The 25,819-nt window shown below is 55.2% G+C and overlaps 1 protein-coding gene across 3 annotated transcripts in view; it reads right to left on the reverse strand.

Annotated features, from left to right (window-relative positions):
- The window catches only part of NUP210 (nucleoporin 210), a 100,569-nt gene that overhangs the window by 64,247 nt on the left and 10,503 nt on the right, over window positions 1–25,819 (reverse strand). For all 3 annotated transcript variants that reach the window (XM_004284327.4, XM_049716004.1, XM_033414055.2), the window contains exons 3-12: window positions 23,945–24,076; window positions 17,180–17,276; window positions 14,233–14,383; window positions 10,978–11,110; window positions 5,963–6,121; window positions 5,343–5,411; window positions 3,719–3,825; window positions 2,659–2,799; window positions 1,628–1,765; window positions 507–662 (exon numbers count right to left, since the gene is read on the reverse strand). In XM_004284327.4, coding sequence (XP_004284375.2) covers window positions 507–662; window positions 1,628–1,765; window positions 2,659–2,799; window positions 3,719–3,825; window positions 5,343–5,411; window positions 5,963–6,121; window positions 10,978–11,110; window positions 14,233–14,383; window positions 17,180–17,276; window positions 23,945–24,076 — 1,283 coding nt within the window. The remainder of the gene's footprint in view (window positions 1–506; window positions 663–1,627; window positions 1,766–2,658; window positions 2,800–3,718; window positions 3,826–5,342; window positions 5,412–5,962; window positions 6,122–10,977; window positions 11,111–14,232; window positions 14,384–17,179; window positions 17,277–23,944; window positions 24,077–25,819) is intronic.

Genomic DNA, 25,819 nt, shown 5'->3' on the forward strand with positions numbered 1-25,819 from the left:
TTTGCTGAGTTGGTCCCACGTCACTTGGGACGAACACCAGGTGTAGGGGCCCCGTGCAGGGACTCCCGACTTGGACCTGAACAGGAGTCAGAGGAAAGGAATGGGGCCAGTCTCTTGGGGTCTGGGAGCTTTCCCTTCACTGTGAATTTACAACCCAACGCCCAGTGGCCCTTCCAACTTGGAGATTCATAGCTTTCAGGTTGGGGGTATCTTCTAGAATGACTCCTTTGAATACCTCGTGTCTCTGTGTCCTCTGGTCTCCCTTCCAGAAACCCGGCTGGTTCCATCCCTGCCTGGTGTGGGATGGGACGACCATGTCCCTGAATTGGCCATGAGCTCAGGGGCAGGGCTGGACCTGACACGCGATGCCCTCACCATCACCACCAAAGCCAAGTGCAAGACTGAGGGCGAAAGGGTGTTTCTGAATTAAGCCTGAGGCTGGTTAAGACGGTGGCTGCAGACCACCACCCGAGCCTCCCCGCGGCCGACCTGGCCCAAGGTCTTACCTTCATCTCACCGAAATGTAGCGGGTTCTGCACATCATGTGCCTGGATCACACTGAGTCCAGTGTCACTGCCTGTGGTCATCACGCCCTTGACGGTGACCGTGGCAACCACAGAGCTCGAGGAAGACCAGCTGAAGTTCCCACTCCCACCGTGGGCCTGGGGAGGGAAACCATCATCAGGTCAGCCCACCTGCCCGTCCCTTGGTCCCTCTCTCTCTCACACGCAGTCGGCATCGCACCACCACGTGGTGACATGTGGCATCAGCCACCGTCTGGCCGGCACTGCCTCTGCCCCTCGCTCTCCCCACCCTGTCTCTTTCTGGTCCTCATATTCTGGGGACCTTGTGGCTTACACGCGCATATGCAAATGCCCATGACGGTGACCCCAGGACCCAGGGGCACCTCCCGAGCTCAGGCTGGAATGAGAAGACCCGCGCCCCAGAGCCGCGTGCGGGACTCGGCTTCCCAGCCCACTCCTGACATAGACCCCTGCCCGCTTCGAGTCATCTGCCATGAAGTCAAGGACAGTCCAGAGGCTTCCAGACCAGGGGCCACCATCCCAGGACCCTAGAGGGGCCAAGAAGGTGACACACCTGAGTGAAGAGGCAGTGGGTCCCAGTACCCACACAGGACACCTGTCCTCACTGCCGTGAGACAGCAAAAACTGATGGGACGGGGCAGGCCACATGGGCTCTAGCCCCGACGGGCATCGGGCCCTGCCACTAACGCCAGGTGCGCACATGAACAACAAAGACCAAGAACACCTTAGATGTGACAGAGTTGGAGACGCCTTCCCCTCGAATTCCAAATTTTTCTCTAAAGATCTTTACACTGTTTCCGGAAAACAAAAATTTTTTACAAAAAGAAACATGTGTGGAAGTTAAATCCATGTTCAGGACTTTCTTTATCATGCTTTCTTTACTATTTTTCAAGGTTTTTTCCTAATTACCAAAATACACTGCTGTGATAGAAACCTCAGACAAAACAGAAAGCATAAAGACTCTGATTTTGAATTCTCTCCCGACCACCAGAAGGTAATTATAGTAGAAACAGAATGGACGTAAAACCCCAACCCCATGCAGACACCCAAAGGAATGCACCCAGATGGGGTCTCACGGTTACCTTTATCGTGTACTGATAGGCGCCCGTCTTTGGTTGCCAGGGAAACGTCAAGATACTTGGATAGAGGGTGATGGGGACATGGATTTCCACCTCCTGCTGGTTCCACACAGGCACCCGCAACGTGTGGACACCTCCATCCTGCAGGGGGGGAGGGTGCCGTATGCCACCATGACAACCAGGTCAGCACTCGAGCAGGCCCCCGCCCCTCCCTGGGGACTGGTCCCCAGGTAGATTTTTCAGTTGTGGGGGAGTGGGAAGGAAGATGCCAGGTACCCTGCGGCCTTCTCCATCTCCATGGAGACGGCTTTTGGTGGCTCTGCAACAGCCACTCCAATAAATGCTGCTTGACTGCCTCTTCACAGCACCCCTGACGGGATGGACGTGATTATCCCCAGTTTACGGATGGGGAAATCTAGTCATGGGGCGTGACAGCAGCTCGCCCAAATCCTCCAGAACAGAAACGGTAGGGGTCTCCCTTTGGTAGGAATCTCTGCCTGGTTCACAGGCCGTTTCTGCCGCTGCCAGGTCCGGGAGAGGCTTGTGTGGGGTAGGAAGATAAGAACACCCACGCCAAGCTTCCAGTCAGTAAAATCTGCTCCCACCGAAACCGACTGGCCTTTCAAATACAGGGGGAAATTTTAAAACTTTGAAGAATGCAAGCACCCAAAACAGCCAAAGAGATGCTCGTGGGTCCTGGTCAGTGCACGGCTGGACACATGGGCCCGACACTGCTCCCGGCAAGGGATTCCACCCCCAGTCCCAGAGGTGCAGGCTCACTTTTACAGGGGCCAGCAAAGGGCAGAGGGAGAGGGGCTCTGGCCCAGCACAGGGACAGGGGACAGGCAAAGGCCAAACCCCCCACCCCCAGACACCACTGTGAGCCCAGAGCAGGAGGGACCCCCGTGGTGCCCACGACAGCAGTGCACACTTGGGGTCCCGACTCCCCCGGGCTCATGTCCAGCCTGGTTTGACATTTCCGTCTGCGAAAGTCCCGGGGGGGCTGGGGGGGGCCGAGGGAGGCGCCAACTTGCCTGGTCCACCACGGAGGTGAGGGCGGCCTCGATGGCCGTCTGGCCCCTCTTTGTCGCCCTGACGTGATGGTACGACCCGTTCTGGGAAGAAGCCAGAACCTCAAAGAACTCCGCAGGGAGCGTGGTTTCGATGTGGATGTTCTGGAAGGTGAGGCAGGAAGGTGAGAGGAGCTTCCAGGACAACTCAGGGATGTTGGGACGCAGGAAAGAAGCCGTGTGGCCCCGAAACAGCAGCCAGGCCCTGGATCTGAGCTCTGAGTGCTCTGGCCTCTGACCTCGGACCCCTCCCAGGCTGCCCTCCCCTCGTGACCCGAGGACCTGGCGCTCCGAGCCCGAAGGCTACTGTTGGCTCTCAGATCCTGCGGTCCCAACAAGGAAACCACCAAATACAGAAAAGGACATCAAAAGCCCTCAGAGCTAATTTCACCCAAAATGGTGATCAACCGAGTCTTTGTCTAGTAACACAAGGAAGGCAGTGGCTTCGGCAGAGAGGCTGAAGGGGAACCTCGCCCCCTCCTCGAAACCTCAGACCCCACGAGGAAGGTCCAGAGATTCTCATGATCCTGGGAATTTCTCACAAAGGACCAAACACGGCCGAGACTTCTTTCCACCTGCCCATTTGTGATGCTCTTTCCAGAGCCAGGAAGCTACTGAGCTTGGCCTCAGTCAAGGGGCCTTCCGGACAGGTTGCAGGTATTCCTGGCCCTGAGGCTCTGCAGTGCTGTGAGGTCCCCGGGCTAATGAGGAGGGGCAGGAGGGCAGCGGGCAGACGCCACCTCCGCGGCACTGCCTTTGTGACCCTGCTGCCAGGGGCCTCCTCTCCCAGCTCCAGCCCTGTAGGAAGCGGGGCCCCTGGTGCAGACGCACAGGCTGACAGGCTCTTGAGACGCCCAAGGGGTCCCACAACACTGTCTTCCATGGACCCAGCCGCACCGCTAGGAAGCACCGCAACTCAGCCTGCCTGCTCAGGGCCCCCTGTGTTTGGGGGCTGCTCGTTGGGCAGCTGCTCCAGGAGAGGCACCCCACCCCCCAACCCCATCAGGCCCGAAGGGGGACTCACATCCGACAGGTAGACCTTGTTGCCGGACTTGTCAAGCACTTCGACGGTGATTTCGTACAGGCGGCCGGTCTCGAGCACCCACCTGCCACCAGGGTGGACTGTGAACCCTACAAAACAGGCAGGCACAGAGCCTCAGCGCTGAAGCCACAGGGGCCTGTGGCTGAGGGAGAGGATGGCACTAGGCCTGGTCAGCACCGAGGCCCCAAGGCCACTCCTCTGCACTCCTCCGGGGAGGAACCAGCTGTGCATGATGGTGAGGTCTAATGCCCATATCAGGCCTGAGCCCTCAGAACCTGAGCTGACCTCAGATGCACCAGGACCAAACATTCCCCACCGGCTGCCCCAGGGCCCATTCACACTTGACCCTATCCACGGTGGCTCTGACCCACAGTGAGACTACACTCTGAATCCACAGTAGGTCTACACTCTGAGTCCATTGTGAGTCTGTGTTCTGAATCTATAGTAGATCTATGCTCTAAATCCACAGTGAGTCTGCACTCTGAACCCACAGTAGGTCTACGCTCTGAGTGCACAGTAGGTCTACACCCTGAATCCACAGTGAGTCTGCACTCTGAGTCCACAGTAGGTCTACACTCTGAGCGCTCTCCCTGTGAGCCGGCCCTGCCCTCCCAGGCCTCCAGCTCTGTTCCCACACACGATGCCGCCAGCTGCTGCCTGACCCCTGCAACGCCACGTGCTTCCCACCTCCACACCATCGCCTGAGCTGTGCCTCTGCCAGGATAGTGAACCCGCACAAGAGCAGCTTCTGAGAAAACGCCTGCCTCGAGCACCATCTCCCAGAAGCCCTTCCGCTGCACTCACGTTTACTAACTCTTTACCACTGTCCTGTCACCATCTGTTTGCAGTGGTCTCTCCCTGCAAAACCAAGCACAAGGCCCCCACTTCCCTCCTCCAGACTCAGTGCCCCACACGTGCCAGACAGACGGAAGGTACCAAGGGTTCTGAGCAGACGGCACTCCCAAGACACACAGGGCCACCCTGCCCGAGGTCACTACATGTCAGCGTGGGTCTCACCCAACAGCAGCCTCACTCAGCAGCCAACAAGAGGACCAGGGGGCTGCTGGGTATCAGCCAAACAGCTCTCTCACCCGAACCACCTCAGGGCACCCAACAGGAGAGGCGGCTCAGGCCCAGGTAACACGTGTGTCCAGACATCTTTCCAGGGGTCGTCTCTACGGCAGCTCCTGGGCCCTGGCTGTGCCCGTCCGGGTCCTCCAGGGCTGTGGACTCCTCCCCTCCTGTCTCGGCCTCAAGCCTCGCCCTCTCTTCCACCAAGGCATCTTCCAAACGTCCATAGCCATGGTGAGGTCTGGGCAGAGCGCTGGTATAAAACCAGAAGACACAGCCCTCCCCCACTCTACCCTATCCTGTTTCTCTCCCTGCAGAGCTGGCCACCAGCTGACCTTGGTCTACCCTCTGCTTATTCTGTGCACAGACAGGGGAAGGGCTGGGGGGGGCAGCCCCAGAAAGGGCAGGGTGGCACTGATGTCCCCGGCCTCCCCACTGGCAGAGCTGGCCAGAGTGAAGCATTTCCTGGGGGGCCGTTACTTTTATGTGACTTTTTAACTCCTGTGATCACAAACGACCCAGGATGCCCACTCACCCAGGTACCCGGGTTCCACCACGTAGATGGTGCTATTGGGTAACCGGGAAGCGCCCTGCATGCGGATACCTGGATTCTGAATTAAGGAACAAATAAACCAGCTGGCAGGTGTCGGTTTGGCTCCCACAGCTTCGTTATCATCAACATCACGTGAGAAGAGGGGATGGGAAGGTCCCGGCCTGAGGCCACGCACAGCACAGGCCGTTTCCAGACTCAGCGGCCACAGGGCACTTCCTCCACTCCAAAAGGGGGACCTCTGCAAGGACCCTGGAGACCACCCGGGGCATGCAAACCAGTTGGGGACACATGACAACCCACACGGAAACAGCCTCGGCCAGGCCCCTCAGATGAGACCAGAGAAGGTTCCGGAGGCGGGGTTGGGGCTCCTCTCCGGCCACCACCCCTCACCTCAAAACCTCTAAAGCAAGTCTCCCCAGAGGTGAGCGATTCCGCTCAGCTGGGGTGAGATTTTGGTCCTTTCTGATTTTCAGACCTTGGGGGAAAACGGGGCTATTTTTAGCCTCGCCAAGCTTTCAGGGAGAAAAGTGACTTGACTTCCAAACAGCACGTCTCCTGTGCAAGACACGCAGATGCGTGCGCGCTGCCCGGGAAAAGGATACTCCTGTGGCCAAGGACCAGGTTGCTCTGTCCCAGCTGCACTGCGGTGACCAACGATGTGTCCTGGGCCAAGACCGCCACGGGCCGGCCCGGGTCTCCCTCAGGGCCCCAGACGTTGTTCTGAAGCTGTAGCTCGTACTGATCGGAGGGCATTGAGAGTTCTGGTCACCCAGAAACAAAGCAGAACAGAGAGGGGAGAGAGAGCAAAAACGGGAAATGTTAGAAGTCAGTGTCGCCGCCCCAACCCCTGGGCCCTGCTGTCGGTACAGCCGCTTGATTTTCCCGCTTCATTTCCCTCAGCGCTTTAAGTTTTAATAGTACTCTCCATGGCTGTGGACAAAGCTGACACTCTCCATGAATTTTCAGAGGCAATCACTTTTTTGTGGATGCCGTGAGCACCTTTCTTTTTTAAAATTAAGCACAGCCTGTGACTCAAACTGCCAGCTGCTGGCCGGATACCGACATCAGACCCTTTCCTGTTCATCGCGGAAGCAGGTGAAGTCGGCTTCTGCCTCGAGGGGCCCAGGGTGGGGCTCACTGGACCTAGGCGTCCTTTGGGGGTTTCCAAATAACCCACTCGCTGTGCCTGCGTATGTGGCCCCGTTCCAGCCCTCTTGCATGAGACAGGGACAGGACGCAGGGACCACAGACAGCTTCCCTGCTCACCACTGGGGTCCCAGGCAGGGACTGCCATGGGAGGCGCCCAGGACAAGGATCCTGGAGGAGTTTCAGCTAGAACATCCTTCCAAACTCCCAGGAATTCTGAAAGGGGGGCAACTTGCCCACCTCTTGTCCCAGGGTATCTGTTGTGTGTTCCAATAAGTCCCCAAGAATGTGCCCTGGAACAGAGGGTTCTCAAAGTGTGTTCCCTGGGCCACCAGCATCACCTGGGAAACTGCAAATAACTGGCCCCATGCCAGACCTGCTGAACCAAACTCGGGGGATGGGGGAGGAGGGGTGTCAGGGGGCAGCCAGCACTCTGCATTTCCACAGGCACTTGCTGGAACTGAGAAGCCCTTCCAGTCCACACAACCCACTTCCTGGTCTCTAATGGGGAAGCCCAGCCATGCTGGGTTGAGACTCTTGTAGACGATGTACCCAGTGATCAGAACACAGCAGCAGTGCATCAAGGACACATGTCATAATAAAATAGTAAGGTAACGCCACTGCTCAGAGAGCAGCATTACTCGGTGCTCCTTCAGGAAGCACTAGTGTCCTCCCTTGTGTAACATTCTGCAAATGAAAAAGGCCCTTTCAGGAAATAAATAGACCGACTCTGGACGCACCTTGCACCACATGATGTAGCCCTATTTACAAAGCCCGAAGGTGATAAAGAGAAGGGCCTGTCTGGCGGACCCCTTCAACACCTCTTTTTTGTTTTTTGCGGTACGCGGGCCTCTCACCGTTGTGGCCTCTCCCGTTGCGGAGCACAGGCTCCGGACGCGCAGGCTCAGCGGCCATGGCTCACGGGCCCAGCCGCTCCGCGGCATGTGGGATCCTCCCGGACCGGGGCACGAACCCATGTCCCCTGCATCGGCAGGCGGACTCTCAACCACTGCGCCACCCGGGAAGCCCTTCAACACCTCTTGTATTGCAGGACCTCACTACTTCTCAGAGGCACTGAACAAGGAAGCCTTTGTGGATGTGAAAGGTCCCCGTCTGTCCACAGGCAGAGGAAGGCTGCTCCTGGGGCCCCAATCCAGCCCTGCTATCACCCGCTGAGGGTAACGGGTCATCCTGTAGGCTGCCCTTCCATGGCCAGGAGGCCCACGTTCTCCTAGGAGACCCGGTCTCTGACCCCTCCCGACCCTGGCTGACCCCCCAGATGTGCTTCTGATTGTCAGAACCCCCACTCCCACCCCATGCAGGGTCCGGGGAGGACCATGGAGCTCTGGGGGCGGAGGCTCCGAGCCCAGAATGACAAGGAGCCCACTGCCCTGCCTCCGAGCCCAGCCCATCAGGCAGCCCAGCATGCACTCGCCCTGGGAGGCCACGGCTCAGGGTGCGATGGGTCCTTTACCAGCTGAGGCTTGGACGCAGGAACCCCTGTCCCATACCCGTCCTTCTTCCAACCTCAGCACAATTTATCCCAGTAATTTCCAGCATTCCCGTCACCCGAGTTCTTTTCAGACATCGACTCCCTCAGCCAGCTCGTCCTCCCCACGTCTTGTTCGGTCTAATAGGTTGGTTACTGGGCCGGGCACATCTACAGCACCAGCACCAGGCAGCGAGCAGCAAGGGGAGAAGGCTGTGCCCCCTCTCTGTGCTGGGAACGCTGCCCATGGCCTCACAGACACCCCTCCTCCAGGCCCCTCTCTTCCCTCGCCTGCCCCACTGGCGGGGGTGTCTGCAGGTCATCACTGGAGCTCCAGGCGGGAGGAACCCGGGCAGCCCCCTGACCACTGCAGCCCCCCAGCAGTGCCCGCAGTACAGAGTAGGGGCTCCGTAAACGGGCCCGAGAGAAAGGAAGCCCCTACTTAACAGAAGGCAGGCAGACGTCGGGAAATAAAAATATGGAAGGCAAGAAGGAACATTACATGTTTAAGGAAGAAAGACTGAAAGAAAATGTGAAGAACTAATTTGGGGTAACTGCCCTCTCACCTGTAATTCTCTGAACCTTCTGCCGTGCAAGACAGGGGCTTGCCAAAATTCATGTTCCCTGTAATGATGTCATGCCCTGACTTTCCTGTCTAGCAGCCAGTTAAAAATGACAGGGATGGGAACTGTATCTCAATCAAAAAACAAAACAAAACAACACAACCCATCAAAACAAATGGACAGTGAGCTTCCACCCGATGTCGTGTTCCCGGTGGACCTTTGCAGGCTCCTCCCCCATCTGTTCCCCTAGAGCATCTGTCTGGAATCCACTCCAGCCCTGTGGCACCCGTTACCATGAGTCACGTAGGTGTGCTTATTTCTGGAGGCGTTTTCCATCTCATTACCACACAGATGCAAGAGAGGCAGCTTAACTACTTCCTGTCCGGGGGTATCTTTCATGCGCCCCATTCTTTGACTTCTACCGTAGGTCAGTGAGCAAACCCCAAAGCTCTCTGGGTGTCTTGGGATGTGCTGTCCATCTGGGCCATGCACTAAAGGGTAAGCTCAGAATCCCTCTTTATTAAATCCCCTCTAACCTCCCTGGTTGGGGCGCAGCTCCCCGCCCTCATCTGCCCTCACAAAGGGGCCACCGGCCCTGCCCTGGGAGAACAGAAAGCCCTTCCTGTGCTCCTCTGGGGCCCAGCACCACACGACCCTGCAGGACTGATTAAGGCCAAGGACCCGACAGCTTTCTGACTATCAGGCATTCTGTGCCTTGGTTTCTTCGTCCGTAAAACAGGGTATTAATGCAACCCACCTCACAGAGTCGCTGAGTCATAATGTGAAAAGCACAACACCTAGGAAACTCTCATGACGGTCAGATGTTCCAGACTGTCTCCATCAGGCCACAATGTGTTCGAGACAGTGCTCTGGTGGAGACGGTATTTCTGAGAAGCCCCGGTGGGTGCCCTCTGGTCTTTCAACTTGTCTCCACTGCGTTCCCCCTGAGGACGCAGGGGCAGGGTCCTGAGAACTCCACCGCTGAGCCACCTCCCCTTTAAGGGTCTCAGAAAGCCACACCCAGGTTCATCCCTTTGCTTTTAGACTCGGCATCCCTAAAGTCTCCGGTGCACGCCAGGCTCTGGCCAGGACCCCCAGCCCAGCTACGTACACAGCCCGCGTGCATGGTGACAGGGGCTAAAGAGCTGGACGCTGCACGCCCAGCACACGGAGACACTTGGAACCCCCAGTCTACTGCCCTTCAGCAGGGCACCCCGTGTGGGAGAGAACCAGGCCTCGGGGCAGGAGGGGCCTGTCCTCGGTTCTGAGGCCTCCCCAGGGCTGCAGCGCCCTGCCACACAGTAATGACTGACCAGACCCACTGCCCTCAGACTTTCAGACCCAACTATGGACGAAGCCCAGGCTGCTCGGATGCTAAAGCATCGACACGCTTCTTAACTGATGCCCTGCATTACAGACAGAGCAGCCAGCAACCTGGGGGAAGCACCTGCCCAGACACGCGTCCAAGCGCTCGGGCCTAGAACGGGACACTCTTATACCCGAGACACTAGATGACCTGTGCTCTGACCAAGAAATGTGTGTAAACTAAACAAAAAGATGATAACGACAGTAATTCTTAGGAGGCTTGGTGCTGCATTAAGAACACTCACCACTGAAAATGCATCACATGTACACGGCACTTCAGAATTTCCAGAAAAAATCCACGTCCATTAATTCATTCTGCCCTCAGCACAGGCAGAAAGGCTTTGAGGGCTCCAAGAGAGAAACTGAGGCCCCAAAGGGAGGAGTGTCTTGCCAAGGCTGCCCAGCAGTCAGTGGCAGACCCACTGGCAAAACCCAGTCCAACGTGAAGCTCATGGCTTCGGACATTCTTAAAACAAAGGGATATAAACCCAAAAAGATGGAAAGCAGGGTCTCGAAGAGATATTTGTACACCTATGTTCATAGTAGCACTGTTTACAACAGCCAAGAGGTGGAAGCAAACCGAGCGTCCATCAATGGCTGAGTGTCTAAAACCTGGTCTCTACCGACAATGGAATGTTATTTGGCCACGAAAAGGAAGGAGATTCTGACACCTGCTGCAACATGGAGGAATCTTGAGGACATTCAGCTCAGTGAAATAAGCCAGACACAGAAGGACAAATACTACATGATTCCACTTATACGAGGTCCCGAGAACAGTCAGATTCATAGAACAGAAAGTACAAGGGTGGTTGTCAGGGTCTGGGGAAGGGGGATGGGGAGTCAGTGTTCGATGGGCACAGGGTTTCAGTCTGGGAACATGAGAAAATTCTGGCGATGGATGGTGGTAATGGTTGCACAAAATGTGAATGTAATCAACGTCACTAAAATTAACACTTAAAAGTAGTTAAAATGGTAAATTTTAGGTTAGGCCTATTTCACCGCGATAAAAAAGGGGGGGCGTTGCCGTGAGTACGGAGCTGAGCTGGTGACCCACCTGTAATCTTTCCTTGCCTGATCTTCTGCACCTTGTAGCGGATGGATGTCCCCACCATGAGGTAGACGTCGTAAGCTGGGTTCAGAAGGATGTTCTCCAAAATCAGGAGCCTGACCTCCGCAGGGCGGACGTTCTTAGCACGAGGAAGAGAGGAAAGGTGAGGTGAGCCCGGAGTAGGGGTCAGTGTGAGCAAGAGAAAGGGTGTTTAGAACTTTTCAGTCTGCTCATGTGGGCACAGGGAGGTTAGGGTGAGAACACAAGGCAGCACCTCTGGACACCCCAGAACCCAAGGGGAGCCCTGTGGTACAGCAGGTAGCCATTTAGAGGTCACTGCCAAAGCATACCGAGTCAGGAGTGATGGCTACGGATACAGAGGCCACTAGGGGCCCAGGGGCTCCACCCACAAAAGCCCCAAAGGCCCGTGCTGGGGGCCATACTCATGCATCCCACAGGACCCTGACGATTGGAGAGACTATTCTTGGCGGGACAGCACCCCTAGGGCACTGCACAGATAGCAGACCGACACACGCAGGGCTTTCTGAGAAAGAGGCTTATCTGCCTGCGCAGAGGGGCCCACAGAAGGCTCTCAGGAAGCGGGGGCGGGGAGGGCACCGTCACAGCCCCTCTCCTCACTTGAGCGCGCCTGTTTCTTACAGAAGGAGTATATACCCGCCTCTGGTGCCCTGATTCTGGAAGCTGCTGCCAGAGAACGTGTCTCCATGCCCGTCTCTGGTGCCCAGCCGTGGGCTCTTGGGTCCCGCAGGACCGGAACCAAGGGAGAAAGAGTTCTTAATCAGCTACCAGCCCCAGGGCACAGCAGAGAAACCCGATCTTTATGGAAAGAGGCCCATTAGCTAATCATCACAGCTGCACCTGAGGGGCAGCTTCTAATTAAACACACATCTAAGGGCTGACAGTAAACCCTTCCTGAGGCCTTGGGGGTTGGAGGGACATACCTTCATGCCCTCCCTCTGCCCCACTCCAGAGCACCGGCATCTCTAGGAGGGGGGCTCTTATACGTGTCTAGGACCCCAGCTCTACCCCTGGTGCCCTGGGTTTTGCGGCTGCCGCCCAGGGGATGCCCCTGGATCACCTGGCCCTGGGGGCCCCTGGGCCCCACAGGACCATCAGAGACAGTGCTTGGGCTACGAACCCCGACACTGCACACACAGCTGACTGACACCCCGCAGCCATTAGGTGGAAGAGGCCTACCTGCTGGAAAGAGGCTTTGGCCTGGAGGGCAGGCTTGTCACATGTAGGGTCTACAGAGGGGCTCTCGGGGAACGTAGGCTGGGACATTATCTTTGTACCCCCATTGCCTCACTACAGCTCGTGGCATCTCCCAGACGGGAGCCTGCACCCTTGTCTGGAGCCCCGATTCTTGTGACTGCCGCCCAGGAGACACCTCCAGATCCCCTGGCTCTGGGGGCCAGGGAGGCTCTGCTCACAACCCCAGAGGGCTGTACATATGTGCGTCCTTTAAAAGCTGTTGTCTGGGGACTTCCCTGGTGGTCCAGTGGTAAAGAATCCGCCTTCCAATGCAGGGGACGCGGGTTCGATCCCTGGTCAGGGAACTAACATCCCATGTGCCGCAGGGCAACGAAGCCCGTGAGCCTCAACTGGAGAGCCTGTGTGCCCAAAGTACAGAGCCCACGTGCTCTGGAACCCACGCGCCACAACTAGAGAAGAGAAAACCCGCACGCCACAACGAGAGACAAGCCTGTGCGCTGCAACTAAGACCCGACAGCGGCCCCAAAATAGATAAATAAATAATAAGTTAAAATCTAAAAAACAAATTAATTAGAAAAAAAAAAGCTGTTGTCTGAGGGCCTGGCTTCTAACCAGTCTGGGTCTGGATCTAGGTGCTGACTGAGATCCTCCCCTTCGGGACAGAGAAAGACAAATAACATATGGTCTCACTTACATGTGGAATCTAAAACACAACAAAACACCCAAGCTCACAGACACAGAGAACAGAGTAGTGGTTGGCAAAAAGGGGGTGGGCAAAATGGGTGAAGAGGGTCAAAAAGTACCAACTTCCAGTTATAAAATAAATAAGCCCTGGGATGTCCTGTATAGCATGCCGACTATAATTAACAATACTGTACTGCACATCTGAAAGTTGCTCACAGCATAGATCTTAAAAGTTGCTATCACAAGAAAAATATACTCCGTAACTACATATAGTGACAAATGTTAACTAGACTTATTATGATTGTTTTGCAGTACATACAAATATCGAATCATTATGTTGTACACCTGAAACTACTATAATGTTGTATGTGAGCTATACCTCAATAGAAAAAAACAGTAAGTTAAATAATACCTTTGATACATTAAAAAGAAAAAACCACCACACAGAGCACCCACCTTGGGCCGGGCTCTGAGGTGGGTGCTTTCCACAGGCAGGACAAGGCCGCCTTTGCAGCTCAGCGGGAGCCCGGTCCCAGCCCAGTCCTGTGCCCCCATGGGGCCCAGGACACAAGAAGACAAACTCCCCAAACACTAACTGCAATCCCAGGCACACTGCAGGACTGTGCCGAACGTGGCTGCCTCACGTTTCCAAAACCCTCCAGGATTCCCAAACTACAGCCAAACGGCTGAAGAGAGTGAATTCTCATCTGTCACTTTAGAAATTAATCAGCAGGTGTACCGCAAACTTCCCGCTTGGGCTACAGGAACCAGGCAAACAAGAGGAAGACCCCAGGTCTGCAGCTCAAAAGGAGGCCCAGGCAGGGCAGGCCTGAGCCCACAAGAACCAGGCCTTGGCTAAACCCACTTCTCGCTGTCCTTTCTGCCCCTGCCCCACCTCCATTCCCAAAATGGGGCTTTGATGGAGAAGAAGGTGCTGGTGAGGCCAGACGATGGGGGGAGGGGGGGTCCGGAGTCCGAGCCCTCCACACGTGGGACTAGGCAACCAGTGTCAGGGGTGAAGGTGGGGCACAGGGTGAAATGGCTGGTGGACCCTGGGTGTTCCAAAGGCTCGGATGTGTCTCTACAGCGGGACAGGGGAGCTCACTGAAGATAAGCTAGTTGATGCCAACCCCACTGCTCCCGGACCTCCCTGGAAATTGAGGAGAGAAGATGCCTTGTGACTGTAGAGGTGGCGGCTCTGGTGCCCCGGCCACCTGTTCCTAAGCCGTGGCTCACACCAGACACCGTTCCCGGTAGGGCATCTCCTCTCTGCTACTAAACATGTGAGGGAACCAGTCGTCCAGATCCCGCCCTGGAGCGCAGGTGCCCGCCTGCGCCCACCTTGTACACGGCCTCCTGGATGCGCGCCTTCAGCTTGGAGCTCCCCGTCTTCATCCCGGACACCAGGATGGTGTCCCCCTGCTTGGCCGCCTTCTCCATCTCTGAGATGTAGGAGGGAGGGATGTACGTGGACTCCAAAAAGGTCAGGATGCTGGAAAAGGAACGTGCGGTCAGACCTGACGCCTGGAACCCGGGAACCTCACGCACTCACTGTCCGAAGCTCCTGTGCGTGGTGCCAGACCCCATGCAAGTGGTGCTGACCTAGTCGGTGCTGCCTGGAAACCTGTCCCTGGAATGTCCTACCTCAGAATTGTCAGCGTCCCTGTGAAACATGCAGATTCTCGGCCCCGGCCCGGCCCTTGGTCTGCACGAAGCCTGGGGATCCGCATTTTATAAAACTCCCAATGTGATTATGATAAAAGGCAGGCACTGAAATATGAAGACTGCCCCCTTAGTCGAAATGTTTTGGTCTCACAGACGTGAAAGGTGAGGCTCACGGAAGCTGATAGCAGGCCCAGGACCACAGGCCCAGCCAGGGCCCTTCAGGGCTCCCCAGGAGTCCCAGCCCCCTTTCTTGGCCAGCTCCTGCATCTGGGAAATGGTTCAACGACCACGCCCTCCAGTGTTAGAAATAGGGAATCACATCGAATCCTACCTTCCCTGGGGTTAGGCTGTGGGGAGAAGGGAGGGAGAATTCAGGATGGGGTGGAACCCCCAGAGCACAGGCTGGTAAGCGGGGCCAGCCTGAGTCTCTCCCTAGCAGCCCGCGATTTACAGATAAGGCCTCCAGTTCCACCCGAATGAGAGCAGTCAGTCGGACACGCTTTCATTCTCCCCAAGATCTGCCGGGCGCTATACTACGCAGTGATTTATTTCCTTGCCCAGTTTTACGACGTGTCACACACTGAATTTAATGAAAATCCAGGACACTCTGGTTCCAGCACCCCTTAGCACCTTGGACTTCGGTCGGCATTCGACTTACATGCCGGGTGCTTGGAAGCTCCGGGGGCCGTCAGGGCAGGAAACAAGCTTGGTGGTGCGAGCGGGGCAGGTAACCAGCGTCCCCTGAACATCTAGTATGTGCCGGGCCCAGAGAGGGGCTCTCACCCCCGTCAGCATGCTCGCCCACCCTGCCACCCTCAGAGGTGGGCACAGTGACACCTCCAGCTGCTGCAGGAGGAAGCTGGTGCTCAGGTGGTCACAGTCCTTGATGACGGCCACAGGCAGGACATCACAAGGCCGGGACCGGAATGCAGGTCTCTTGGACCTAAAGCCCACATTCCTGGCTTACTGAGACCCCAGAAATTCCAGAGCTCAACCACAGACAGAGGCTGACAGCCCAGCCCCCAAAGAGCTCTGACCCAAGAGGGCAACCTGGCTTGCACAGCGTCAGGGCATGAGGGTGCCCGTCGTGGAAATGGCCGTGAGCTGAGCCTGGATGTGTCCTGGAACCCTGAACTGGACTTTTGAAGGTGTAAACAAAAGGCCAGACTTGTAACTCCCCACAAAATGCTTATCAATTGCAAGGGAGTAAGAAAGTGACTTCAGAGCAGGGCACCTGGCAGACCCCACCCTACCCAAGTGATGACAGCGAACAAAATCATTGACGGACCAACAAAATCACGATACGACGCAACGAGAATACGGAATCTCGCCTCTGTGATGTTCCTGCAAAGATGCAGAACTCTGGGTCTAATCAGGAGGAAGGTCAGATAAACCCGAAATGGGGGAGGGTCTGTAAGATAACTGGACTACAGTCTTCATGAGTGCAACGTCCCAAACGTCGAAGAAGGACCGAGAAACTCTTCCACGCTGACGGAGACTAGGAGAGACAGGACGACATGCGGCAGGTGACCCTGGGGGTCATGTTCTGCTACAAAGGATACAATTGGGATAAACTGGCAAAACTTGAACAAGGTCTTGTGACGGCGGGCATCGGTGTTAATTCCCTAATTGTGATGACCGTCTTCTCAATGTGCAGGAAAACGTCCTCACAGGTAGTAAATGCACATTAAAATAATTGGGGGTTACGGGCACCAGGGCGGCAGCTTGCTCCCAGATGGTTCGGGGAATCCACTTTCTGTACTACACTTGCAACTTTTCTGTAGGCTAAAAATTGCTGCAAAGTCTTTAAAAAAAATAAGTCTTCCTCCCCCAAAAGGGACTACACTCTAACATTTTTATAATACAGCACGAGGCAATGCAGCATAGCAGAGGACATTAGCCCAGACCTTGGGTCTGCACCAGCACCGGCCAGCAGAACCTTCTGGGATGGAAATGCTCCACGTCTGCCCTGTCCAGTGTGTGGTAACACCAGCCACACAGCTAACGAGCCCTTGACATGTGGCCAGTGCAATCAAGGATCTGAATTTTCCACTGTACCTAGTTTAAATTTAAACAGCCAGGATAGGGTTCATGGCTACCACACTGCACTGTGAGAATCTATACACATCTGAGTTCAAGTTGTCGCTCCGCCCCTTACCAACCTAAGGCACGTGGACGGTGGGACGGAAGCCACACGGCCGTTGGGGGGACTGGCTGAGTCAAGATGGGTAATGAGTCTGTCTCACAAGGAGTCCGCCTGCAGGCCCACTTCCACCCCCGTGCTGGGGAAGGCAGCCTCCTGAACCTGGAAGAGGTCACTGCAGGAAGGTCACCCCAGCCGGAACTGTCTCCCCGTTAGCTCACCCCCAGCGGGGCCGCACCCCGCCCCTCGCCTGTACCCCGGGACAGCTCCCATTGTCTGGGACAAGCTTTCTCTTCGGCAGCTGGACAGGCCAGCCTCCTCGACGATGTCCCACAGAACACACCCCCGTGGGCTGCACAAGCAGCAAGGTTCCTGCACAACCGTGTGAGGCGAGGGGGATGATGATGATGGAAGCCCCCAGCCCTCATGGAGCCGGCGACAACCCCCTTCCGCCTCCCTTCCAAGGCAGGCGCCTCTTACCGGAGCGCGTTGTGGGTGTCCGAGTACCCGTCGGCCTCTGTGTCCTTCACGATCATCCAGTCAAAGACCAGCCCGGCCAGGGTGCTGAACGTGTTTCCTGTAGGAGCAGAGGGGCGCACCCGAGTTACCCCCCGGGGCCAGGGGCAGGGGACATGCACCAGCCCCTGCAGAGCAGGCAGCACTGCCTGCAGCCTCCAGCCTCCATTCAGCAGGGAGGGAGGGAGGGAGGGGAAACGAGGCTGAAAGAATCAGGGTCACGTGACCGTGAGGAGTGAGCCCTGGCCTCTCGGGGGAGCCGTGTCCTTCCCGCTGTACCTCCTGCCTGTGCGCACCCATCACCCCTCACGTGGGGAAGTGCTTTACGGTTTAGACGGTGGTTCCTGAGACTGTCACTCACTCCCCCCTCACCACCTCCCTGTGCTGGGAAAGGAACCCAGGCCGTGTGCTTTCATGTGCCCATCCTTGCCCCTCGGCCGAGATGCTGAGACCCCAAGTCCCGGGTGGAGGAGGTGGACGCTCGCACAGCCGGCCTCGGCTCTGAAGCCCTGGCTGCCGTCCGCGTGCCTTGGACCAGACGCCAGAACACGCAGAGCCCGGCACGTGACTGGGCGACCGCTGCCGGAGGAGGACTCAGGGAGGGTCTGAATCCCTCTGTAAACACCTTGTCAGGGTAACTGCAAGACCTGGTTCTACGCAGACACCCGGGAACAGGGCGGGGGGTGAAAACTGGGGGCTCAAAGGCCTGACCTGCTGGGAACTATGGTTTGCTTTTTCCCCAGGCGATGTTGATTTTACATTCCTTAATTGGCTCCCCTCATTTCAAATTAAGAAATGCAGCATACTATATGTCCAACTTGCAAGTTCAAAAGCCTGAAGACCCCGCTGCCTGGGCCCTGCTCCCTCTGGTGATGAGAGGCTGCCTCAGCCTCTCCAGCTGGTCTGTCCCGCTCCCCACACCACACCCTATCGCCCACACCCACTCCCCCTCCATCATCTACATTCCTGCCTGGCCAGCCCCCAAAACAGAGCATCTGGGGCCCAGGAAAGCTCTTTCTTCACTGCGAAGCGCAGAGCATTTAGAATCAGGCCCCACCCCACCTCTGAGGTCTCAGGGCTGTTGAGATCGACAGGAGAGAGTGCCAGCCAGCTCAGGGGCGAGTGCGGTCCAGCACGGCCTTCTGAGGACGAGAAGACCGAGGCTGGGGGAGGCCTCCTTGGGTCTCGTAACCTGGAAAATGGAGACAGGAAACCCTGTGTTCGTCCATTTCAGTGGTTACGCTTGGAGCTCAGTTTTTCAGTCAGAATCCCCGCATCTCTGTCATGTTCGGATGTGAGGGGAGGGATGAATGTGGGCTCATTCCTGGAGCAGAAAGCATCCTGGGGCTTCCAGAAGTTTCACCCACATGGGCAGGGGCGCATGCAGGACCAGCTGCCAAATTTGCAGGGCCGTATGCAAATGAAAACTTGGGGCTCCTCATTCCAAAGGCAGGGAAAGCACCAGAAGGACGCAAGTCAGACTTGGGAGAGTTGGAAGGAGACAGAGAAAGCCCCAGGCATGGGGCTGGCTGAGGGGGTGCTCCCTTGGGCGGGTAGGGACACTCTAGGGTGAGTCAGACCCTTAGAGGTACCCAGAGGCCCTGCCCTGCAATTTGGGGTACACATGGATGTGCCAGTTACAGGGGTCCCCTCCTGCCAGCCACTGGACCAACACACTGTGTCCTAGCTGAGCAGGCTCTGTGGAAACTGAGTCAGGCATCTCTCCTTCCCGCTCTGCTGATCTCCACACTAACCCTCGGTAGCCTGTGTATGGATATGTTAGGAAACCAGATGAGGGTGGGTGAGAGGCTCACTCCGGCCAAAATGCAGCCTCTAGAACGGACGTGCCCTGGGACAGGGATGGCCTCTGCCACACTCCACCCCGCATACCCTGGGGACACGCGCCTATCCCAGGCCCCCACTGGGGATGGAAGGTGGCCGTAGTCACAGGACAAGGCTGGGGAGGGAGAGGACAGGCAGGACCCAGGACACCAGGGGACAGGGCACAGGTGGCCAGGAACCCAGCCCAGGAGGCAGGGAGGTGGCAGGGAAGCAGGATCTCAGAATCACTGAGGCTCCAAGTCCCATCAGACCCCACTCACAAAACACGAGCACAAAAATAAATTTATTAAAATTTCAAGACGGCAACGGTGGAGCATTAAACCAAGCCTGGGGACCTTTGTAGCACGAGAGCCTGTGTGAAGCTAGCCCTGACGTCTGGATGACAAAATAAAACCACAGGAGATGGCACGTGACCTGACTACAACTTCCCAGAGTGGACAGTGGGCAAGGGCACCTTCCAGCAAAACAGGCTCCAAGACCCACACATTCAGCAGGAATTTGCAGGCTTGGAGGTAGGGGCGGTTCAAGAAGCTTCTGCCTAGAGTTTTGCCGTGTCTCTTTGAAAAGCAGCTGTTATGTACTCCTGAAACTAACACAACATTGTTAATCAACTATACTCCAATATAAAATAATTTTCTTTTAAAAAGCAGCTATTAGACCTACTATGTGCCAAGTGCTCACATTAACAAGGAAATCCCAGGGCCCAGTCTCCGGAGGCTGCACCCCCTGTCCTGGTCCCAGGAGGGCAGCCGGAAAACACTAAGCAATTCAACTTAACAAACATTTGCTGGATGCCTGCTGGGCCCAAAGTCCAGTGTCAGACAAAGAATGAATTGATCCCAATTCTGCCCAAGTGCAGAGCCTGACAACGAGTAAAAAGTGCCCCGTGCCCCAAGGCTGGGCTTGCGAATCACTGAGGGATTTCAAGGAGGGACAAACTCCACCTTGGGAGAGCCCTGGAGGAGAAAATATTAGAGGGGATGCCCAGAGGGCCTGGGCTTCAGAAAGCAGAGATCCGGAAGTGGGAGTGGACGGTGCTCTGAGTGGGAGGTGAGGCGTGGCATTTGGGGGACCAGAGCCCGCAGCACTGCCCCAGCACCAGGTACACGCGGGCTGGGAGAGAACTCTGAAAACATTAACTCGAGGCAGGAACCCTGCAGATGGCCTCAGGCCAATAAAGCAGACCCCAGCCCCTGGTGCAGACCACGGTGCCCAGGAAAAATGCAGCAGTTGGAGACAGGCAGTGTGGCCTAGTGGACAAGAGTTCCAGCCCCTGCTCTGCCGCCCACGAGCTGCATGACCCTGGGTGAGTCACTGAAGCTCTCTAGGCCTCAGCTTCCTTGTCTGTACAATGGGCTAATGTATAATTACCATCCACCCTCGTGGGGTAAAAGACTACACTTAGGGCTGGGCACCTAACAATGTTTGCTGAGCCACAAGCAGGTTAAAAACCAAACAAGCACCAACCTAGATAAGGTACATCCCTTCTGAGACTGGGGGGCCCTCCAAGGTTATAAAGGTCAAGTTCGTCTTTACAAAGGAGACTGACCAGTAGGGAGGACACAGGCTCAGGACACAGGAAGAGGGGATTTCTAAGGAACTAGTCCAAGCGCTTCTGGGTGGGGACACCCTCACAGTGAACAGGGAGGCAGGGAGTGAACCACCTGGTGCCACAAAGGTGGGCCTTGACCTGGGCTCTTCCTGAAAGGCCAGTGTATGCAGGCCTGGGTGAGCCAGGGTTCCCCCCGGAACTGGCCACATGCACCACCAAAACCTTAGGAGTGGGAGGACTGTGAAACGTGATCCCCTAGGGCCACGGGGCACCTGTCCCACACAGGAAGGTCAGGCAGCCACCTTCCATTCCTGACACATCCACCAGCTGCCCAAGGGGAAAAACCAAAGTGACTTAAAAATGAATAAACTATAAAAAAAAAAAAAAAGATGGAGAATAACACGTGATGGTGAGGATTTGGAGAAACCGGAACACTCATGCATCACTGGTGGGGATGTGAAACAGCACAGCCACTGTGGAAACGCTCTCCGGCTGCTCCTCAGAAAGGTACATATAGAGTTGCCCTTTGACTCAGCAATTCCACTCCTGGGTGTAGACCCAGGGGAAATGAAGGCCTGTGTCCACACAAAGACTTGAACCCATGTTCACAGCAGCACTACTCACAACAGCCCAAAGGGGGCAGCAACCCAACTGTCCACCCACTGATGGATGGATAAACAAATGTGGTCCATCCATACAATGGAACATCACTCAGCCACGAAAAGGAACGAAGCACCGCCACAGGACACAACGTGGGTGAACCTTGACAACATGCTCAGTGGAAGATGGCAGACACCAAAGACCACACGCTGTATGATTCATCCATATGAAAGCCCCAGAAGAGGCAAATCTCTACACAGAGAGTAGATGAGTGGCTGCCAGGGGCCGGAAAGAGAAAAGCACGAGAACCGACTGCTAATGGGCGTGGGGTTGCAGTTTGCAGTGATGAAAAGGTTCTAAAATTAGACAGTGGCGACGGCTGTACAACTCTGTGAATATACTTTTAAAACAAACCACTGAACTGTACACTTTAGATGGGTAAATTTCATGGTATATAAATCTCGATAAAAATAAACAAAACTTGGGTCGTGGGGAGGGACAGATTGGGAGTTTGGGAATGACATGTACACACTACTATATATAACATAGATAATCAACAAGGACCCACTGTAGAGCACAGGGAATTCTGCTCAATACTCTCTAATAACCTACATGGGGCAAGGATTTCAGAAAGAATAGATACATGTATAACTGAACCACTTTGCTGTACACCTGAAACCAACACAGCATTGTAAGTCAACTATACTCCAATACAAAATTAAAAAATTTTAAATAAACGAAACTTTATTTTTTAAGTGACAAGACAGGAAATAGACCAGAGAGGTTAAGAGCAGGGGTTGGCACTCCACAGCCCTTGGGCCAGATCCAGCGCCCACCAGTTCTTGTGAATAAAGTTTTATTAGAACAGCTACGCCCCTTCATTCCACACTGTCTGTGAGTGTTTTAGAGCCACGCTGACACAACTGAGCGGTTGCTGCAGAGACGATTGGGCCGGCAAAGCCTAAAACAATTCCTACCCAGCCCATCACGGAAAACACGTGCTGACTCCTGGCTGAGAGTGAACCCAGGACCCAACCAGGCCAGAGCTCAGATTCTGGCTCTGCTGCGAACGAAGGACTAGGAAGTGTGTGTGACTGGTCTGTGTGTGTCTGTAAGTGCACTGTGTGTTCTCTCTCAGTCTCTGCTCCTGGAAGTGAAACGAGTCAGGACAGGTGAGGCGCCCAGAGACGCCTGGCTCCAGTGAGCGGCATATGACCCCCGCCACCGCGTCGGGCAGGTGAGCTCCCATCAGCTCGCTGCACAAACTCCTCCTCGGCGCCCTCTGCCTCAAGACCAGGCGCAAATCCCACACCTGACACAAGGCCCCTTTATATCCTGTGTCCCTTGGCCTCTCCAATTTCAGTCTCAAGGATGAAACGGGGTCCCCGCCTGGCAGACCCCACATCCCTCGAGGCTCAGTCAAACATCCTGCCTTCTGAGAAATTGTTCTGACCCCTGACCTCCACGCCCCACCTCCAAGCCCCCTGGAGTTGCTCCCCCACCCAGTGGTCCCTTCACACTTTGCACCCAACGTGATTACAAACCGCACCTGCCGGGATGCATGTGGGGCCTGACCTACCCGTGGACCCCCTGGCCTGAGATGCTAGGGGCAGAGGCCCAGTGCGCCCGCCCCACCACAGCAGGACCCCAGGACCTGGCAGACCCAGAAGGCAGAACACACTCCATGGCCACCCAGCACACTGAGCACCCACCACACACCAGGCGGGGCTGACCCTTCACACTCACTCACCAGGTCCTCGTGACCAAGTAAGCATCATTATGTCAGCTTCACAGATCAGAGGGGAGTTCAGAGAAGCTGGGCAGCTTATCCGATGAATGAATACAGAGCGGAAGGAAGGCTCGGACAGATGCTTCGTAACACTGATTCTGCCCCCAAGGGACATTTGGCGATGGCTGGAGAGATTTCTGGTTGTCACAACTCAGTGGGTGCTACTGGCATCCAGTGCATAGAGGCCAGGGATGCTGCCAAACACCCTAAAATGTACTGGGTAGTCCCCACCACAAAGCATTATCTACCCCAAATGTCAATGCTGCCTAGACTGAGAAACCCTGATCTATAACAATGTTTTGAAAAAGCCGGGGCAGCGGGGGCTAGAGTGGTCAGGGGAGATTTCAAAGACAAGGTGAGTCCTGGCTTGGACGTGAAGTTTTAGAAGATCCTTCATCTGGAAGATGCCTTTTGCCTGACCTACTTTCTTCAACAAGAACCTTAACCTACAAATTTTCCCTTTGCTCCTTGACCAAGAGGTCAGGTTACAGCCAAGACAGTCTGCCAACCAGCAGAACAGACCTTCCACAAAGAATCCCAGCCCAGAACAAGCCAATGTTCTGCTATGAAGTGAAGGATGGTACGTGGGGCCGGCAGCATAGACGTGCTCTCTTACACACACACACACACACACACACACGCACGCGCGCGCGCACGTGCATAGGCTGCAGTCTGGATCAGGAAGCCAGCCCCAGACCCCAGAGCCTCTGTTGTTCACAGCAGTGACCCCGTGAGCCCCTCCCAGCTGTGCACAGGCACGGAGCTGGCCTCCAGGCCCTGTGGAGAAGTGGCCGTGTCCTCGCTGCCACCGCGGGCCTGGCGTCCACTTAGAGGTGGTCCTGACCTCTTCCGCGTTGCCCCCCTGGCCGGAGCAGCCTGCCTTGGGGGAGAGCGGGCCGCACACGAGGAGAGGGAGAAACAGAGCCCGCCAGGCCAGTGGCCTCACCTTCCGAGTCCAGGGCCTGGATCTTAAGCTCCAGCGGGGAGTCCTCCAGGTAGAGCTCACGGGTGGTGGAGACGATCTGAATGCCGTGGATGAGGTCCACGATGGCGTCGCAGCGCAGGACCTGGCCGGTGGCTGCAGGGGAGGGAACACAGGGTCAGCCGGAGGGCGGCCACCCCACCTCCAGCGCCTCATAGGTTGGGTGGTCTTATTCGTTGGCAAAGACAAGGGAAACCAACAATTCCCCCCAAGAAACAGGGCTGGTAGAACCGAGTCGACCCTCAGGACCTCCACGAGGCCCGAGAGTCAGCAAGGACGTCCAGGAAGTAAGGGCCTTCCAGACACTTTCACTGCCCATCTTGTACTTTTCCACCGCGAGCGCCAGCGTTTAAAGCTGTGTGCAGAACACTCTTCCTAGAATTCCTAGTTTTGTTCAGAGTGTAACCACTGAGCTAAATGACAAGGGTTCTGGTATGATAAGTTAGCCTCCAAAAGGACGATGCTGTTCTGAACGCCTGTCCCTACCCTGAGATTAGCAATTACACCCGGAATTTGTGCGTTTGTGTGTGTCTGTGTTTACACTGCAGTTTTTGCATAAGACTATCAACTACACTATAGTATAAAAAAAGAGTGTGCACGTCTACACGGATTTCTTACTTGCTCCATCAATAAAACACATAAATGGCATTACCTGGAGAATCCTCTAATGTAAAAAGTAACAGCTTGTGACACGAAATCATTCCGACCATTCTCCAGGCACCATATAACTACTTGTACACCCTTAACTTTGTGAGGAAGCCATTCAGCCCCATTTATCAAAAACCTTAAAAATATTCATAGGCTGTGACCCAGTAAAGCTGCGAATCTATCCTTGGCAGGAAATAACCTGAAAGAACCCAAAATTGTTCACCGAATGGAACTATTTATTTTCCTATTTGACACTGAAACAAACATCTGAAAACGATCTGAATGCCTCATATACGGGAATGCTTACAGCACAACCTCTGGTTAAGAATATTCTTCGGCCATTAAAAATACAGAGCGAAGTAAGTCAGAAAGAGAAAGACAAATACCGTATGCTAACACATATATATGGAATTTAAGGAAAAAAAATGTCATGAAGAACCTAGGGGTAAGACGGGAATAAAGACACAGACCTACTAGAGAATGGACTTAAGGATATGGGGAGGGGGAAGGGAAAGCTGTGACGAAGTGAGAGAGTGGCATGGACATATATACACTACCAAACGTAAGGTAGATAGCTAGTGGGAAGCAGCCACATAGCACAGGGAGATCAGCTCGGTGCTTTGTGACCACCTAGAGGGGTGGGATAGGGAGGGTGGGAGGGAGGGAGACGCAAGAGATATGGGAACATATGTATATGTATACCTGATTCACTTTGTTATAAAGCAGAAACTAACACACCATTGTAAAGCAATTATACTCCAATAAAGATGTTAAAAAAAATTCTATAATAAAATGGGAAACTTTTCATACCATGTTAGGTGGGGGAAAAGCATGACAGAAAATTCATTGTTTTCTAAGCATCTTACGACCATAATATGGCAAATTAAATATGGGGAAGTGAAACATTGCACAACTTTCTTCATTTTGAATCAACGCCCATTAAGAGTTATTTTGGTAACAACTAATAACTTAGAAATGAAAGCCAGCCTCCACGGGAGGGCAAGCAGGACAAGGTTGTGGCAGGAGGGACCAGAGTTCATGTTGCCTCCTCAGTGTCGCCCCAGCTCCATGGGCGTCCTCAGACCCAACAAGAGAAGGGGAAGCGTGGCCATGGGCTCTTCCGTCCCTGTGGCCCGAGGCCTCAGCGGGGTGTTTCTAGCCCCTCAGCCCCCATCCCCACCAGGGGCCACG

This window comes from Orcinus orca, chromosome 10 (genome assembly GCF_937001465.1).
Source record: "Orcinus orca chromosome 10, mOrcOrc1.1, whole genome shotgun sequence".
Taxonomy (NCBI): domain Eukaryota; kingdom Metazoa; phylum Chordata; class Mammalia; order Artiodactyla; family Delphinidae; genus Orcinus; species Orcinus orca.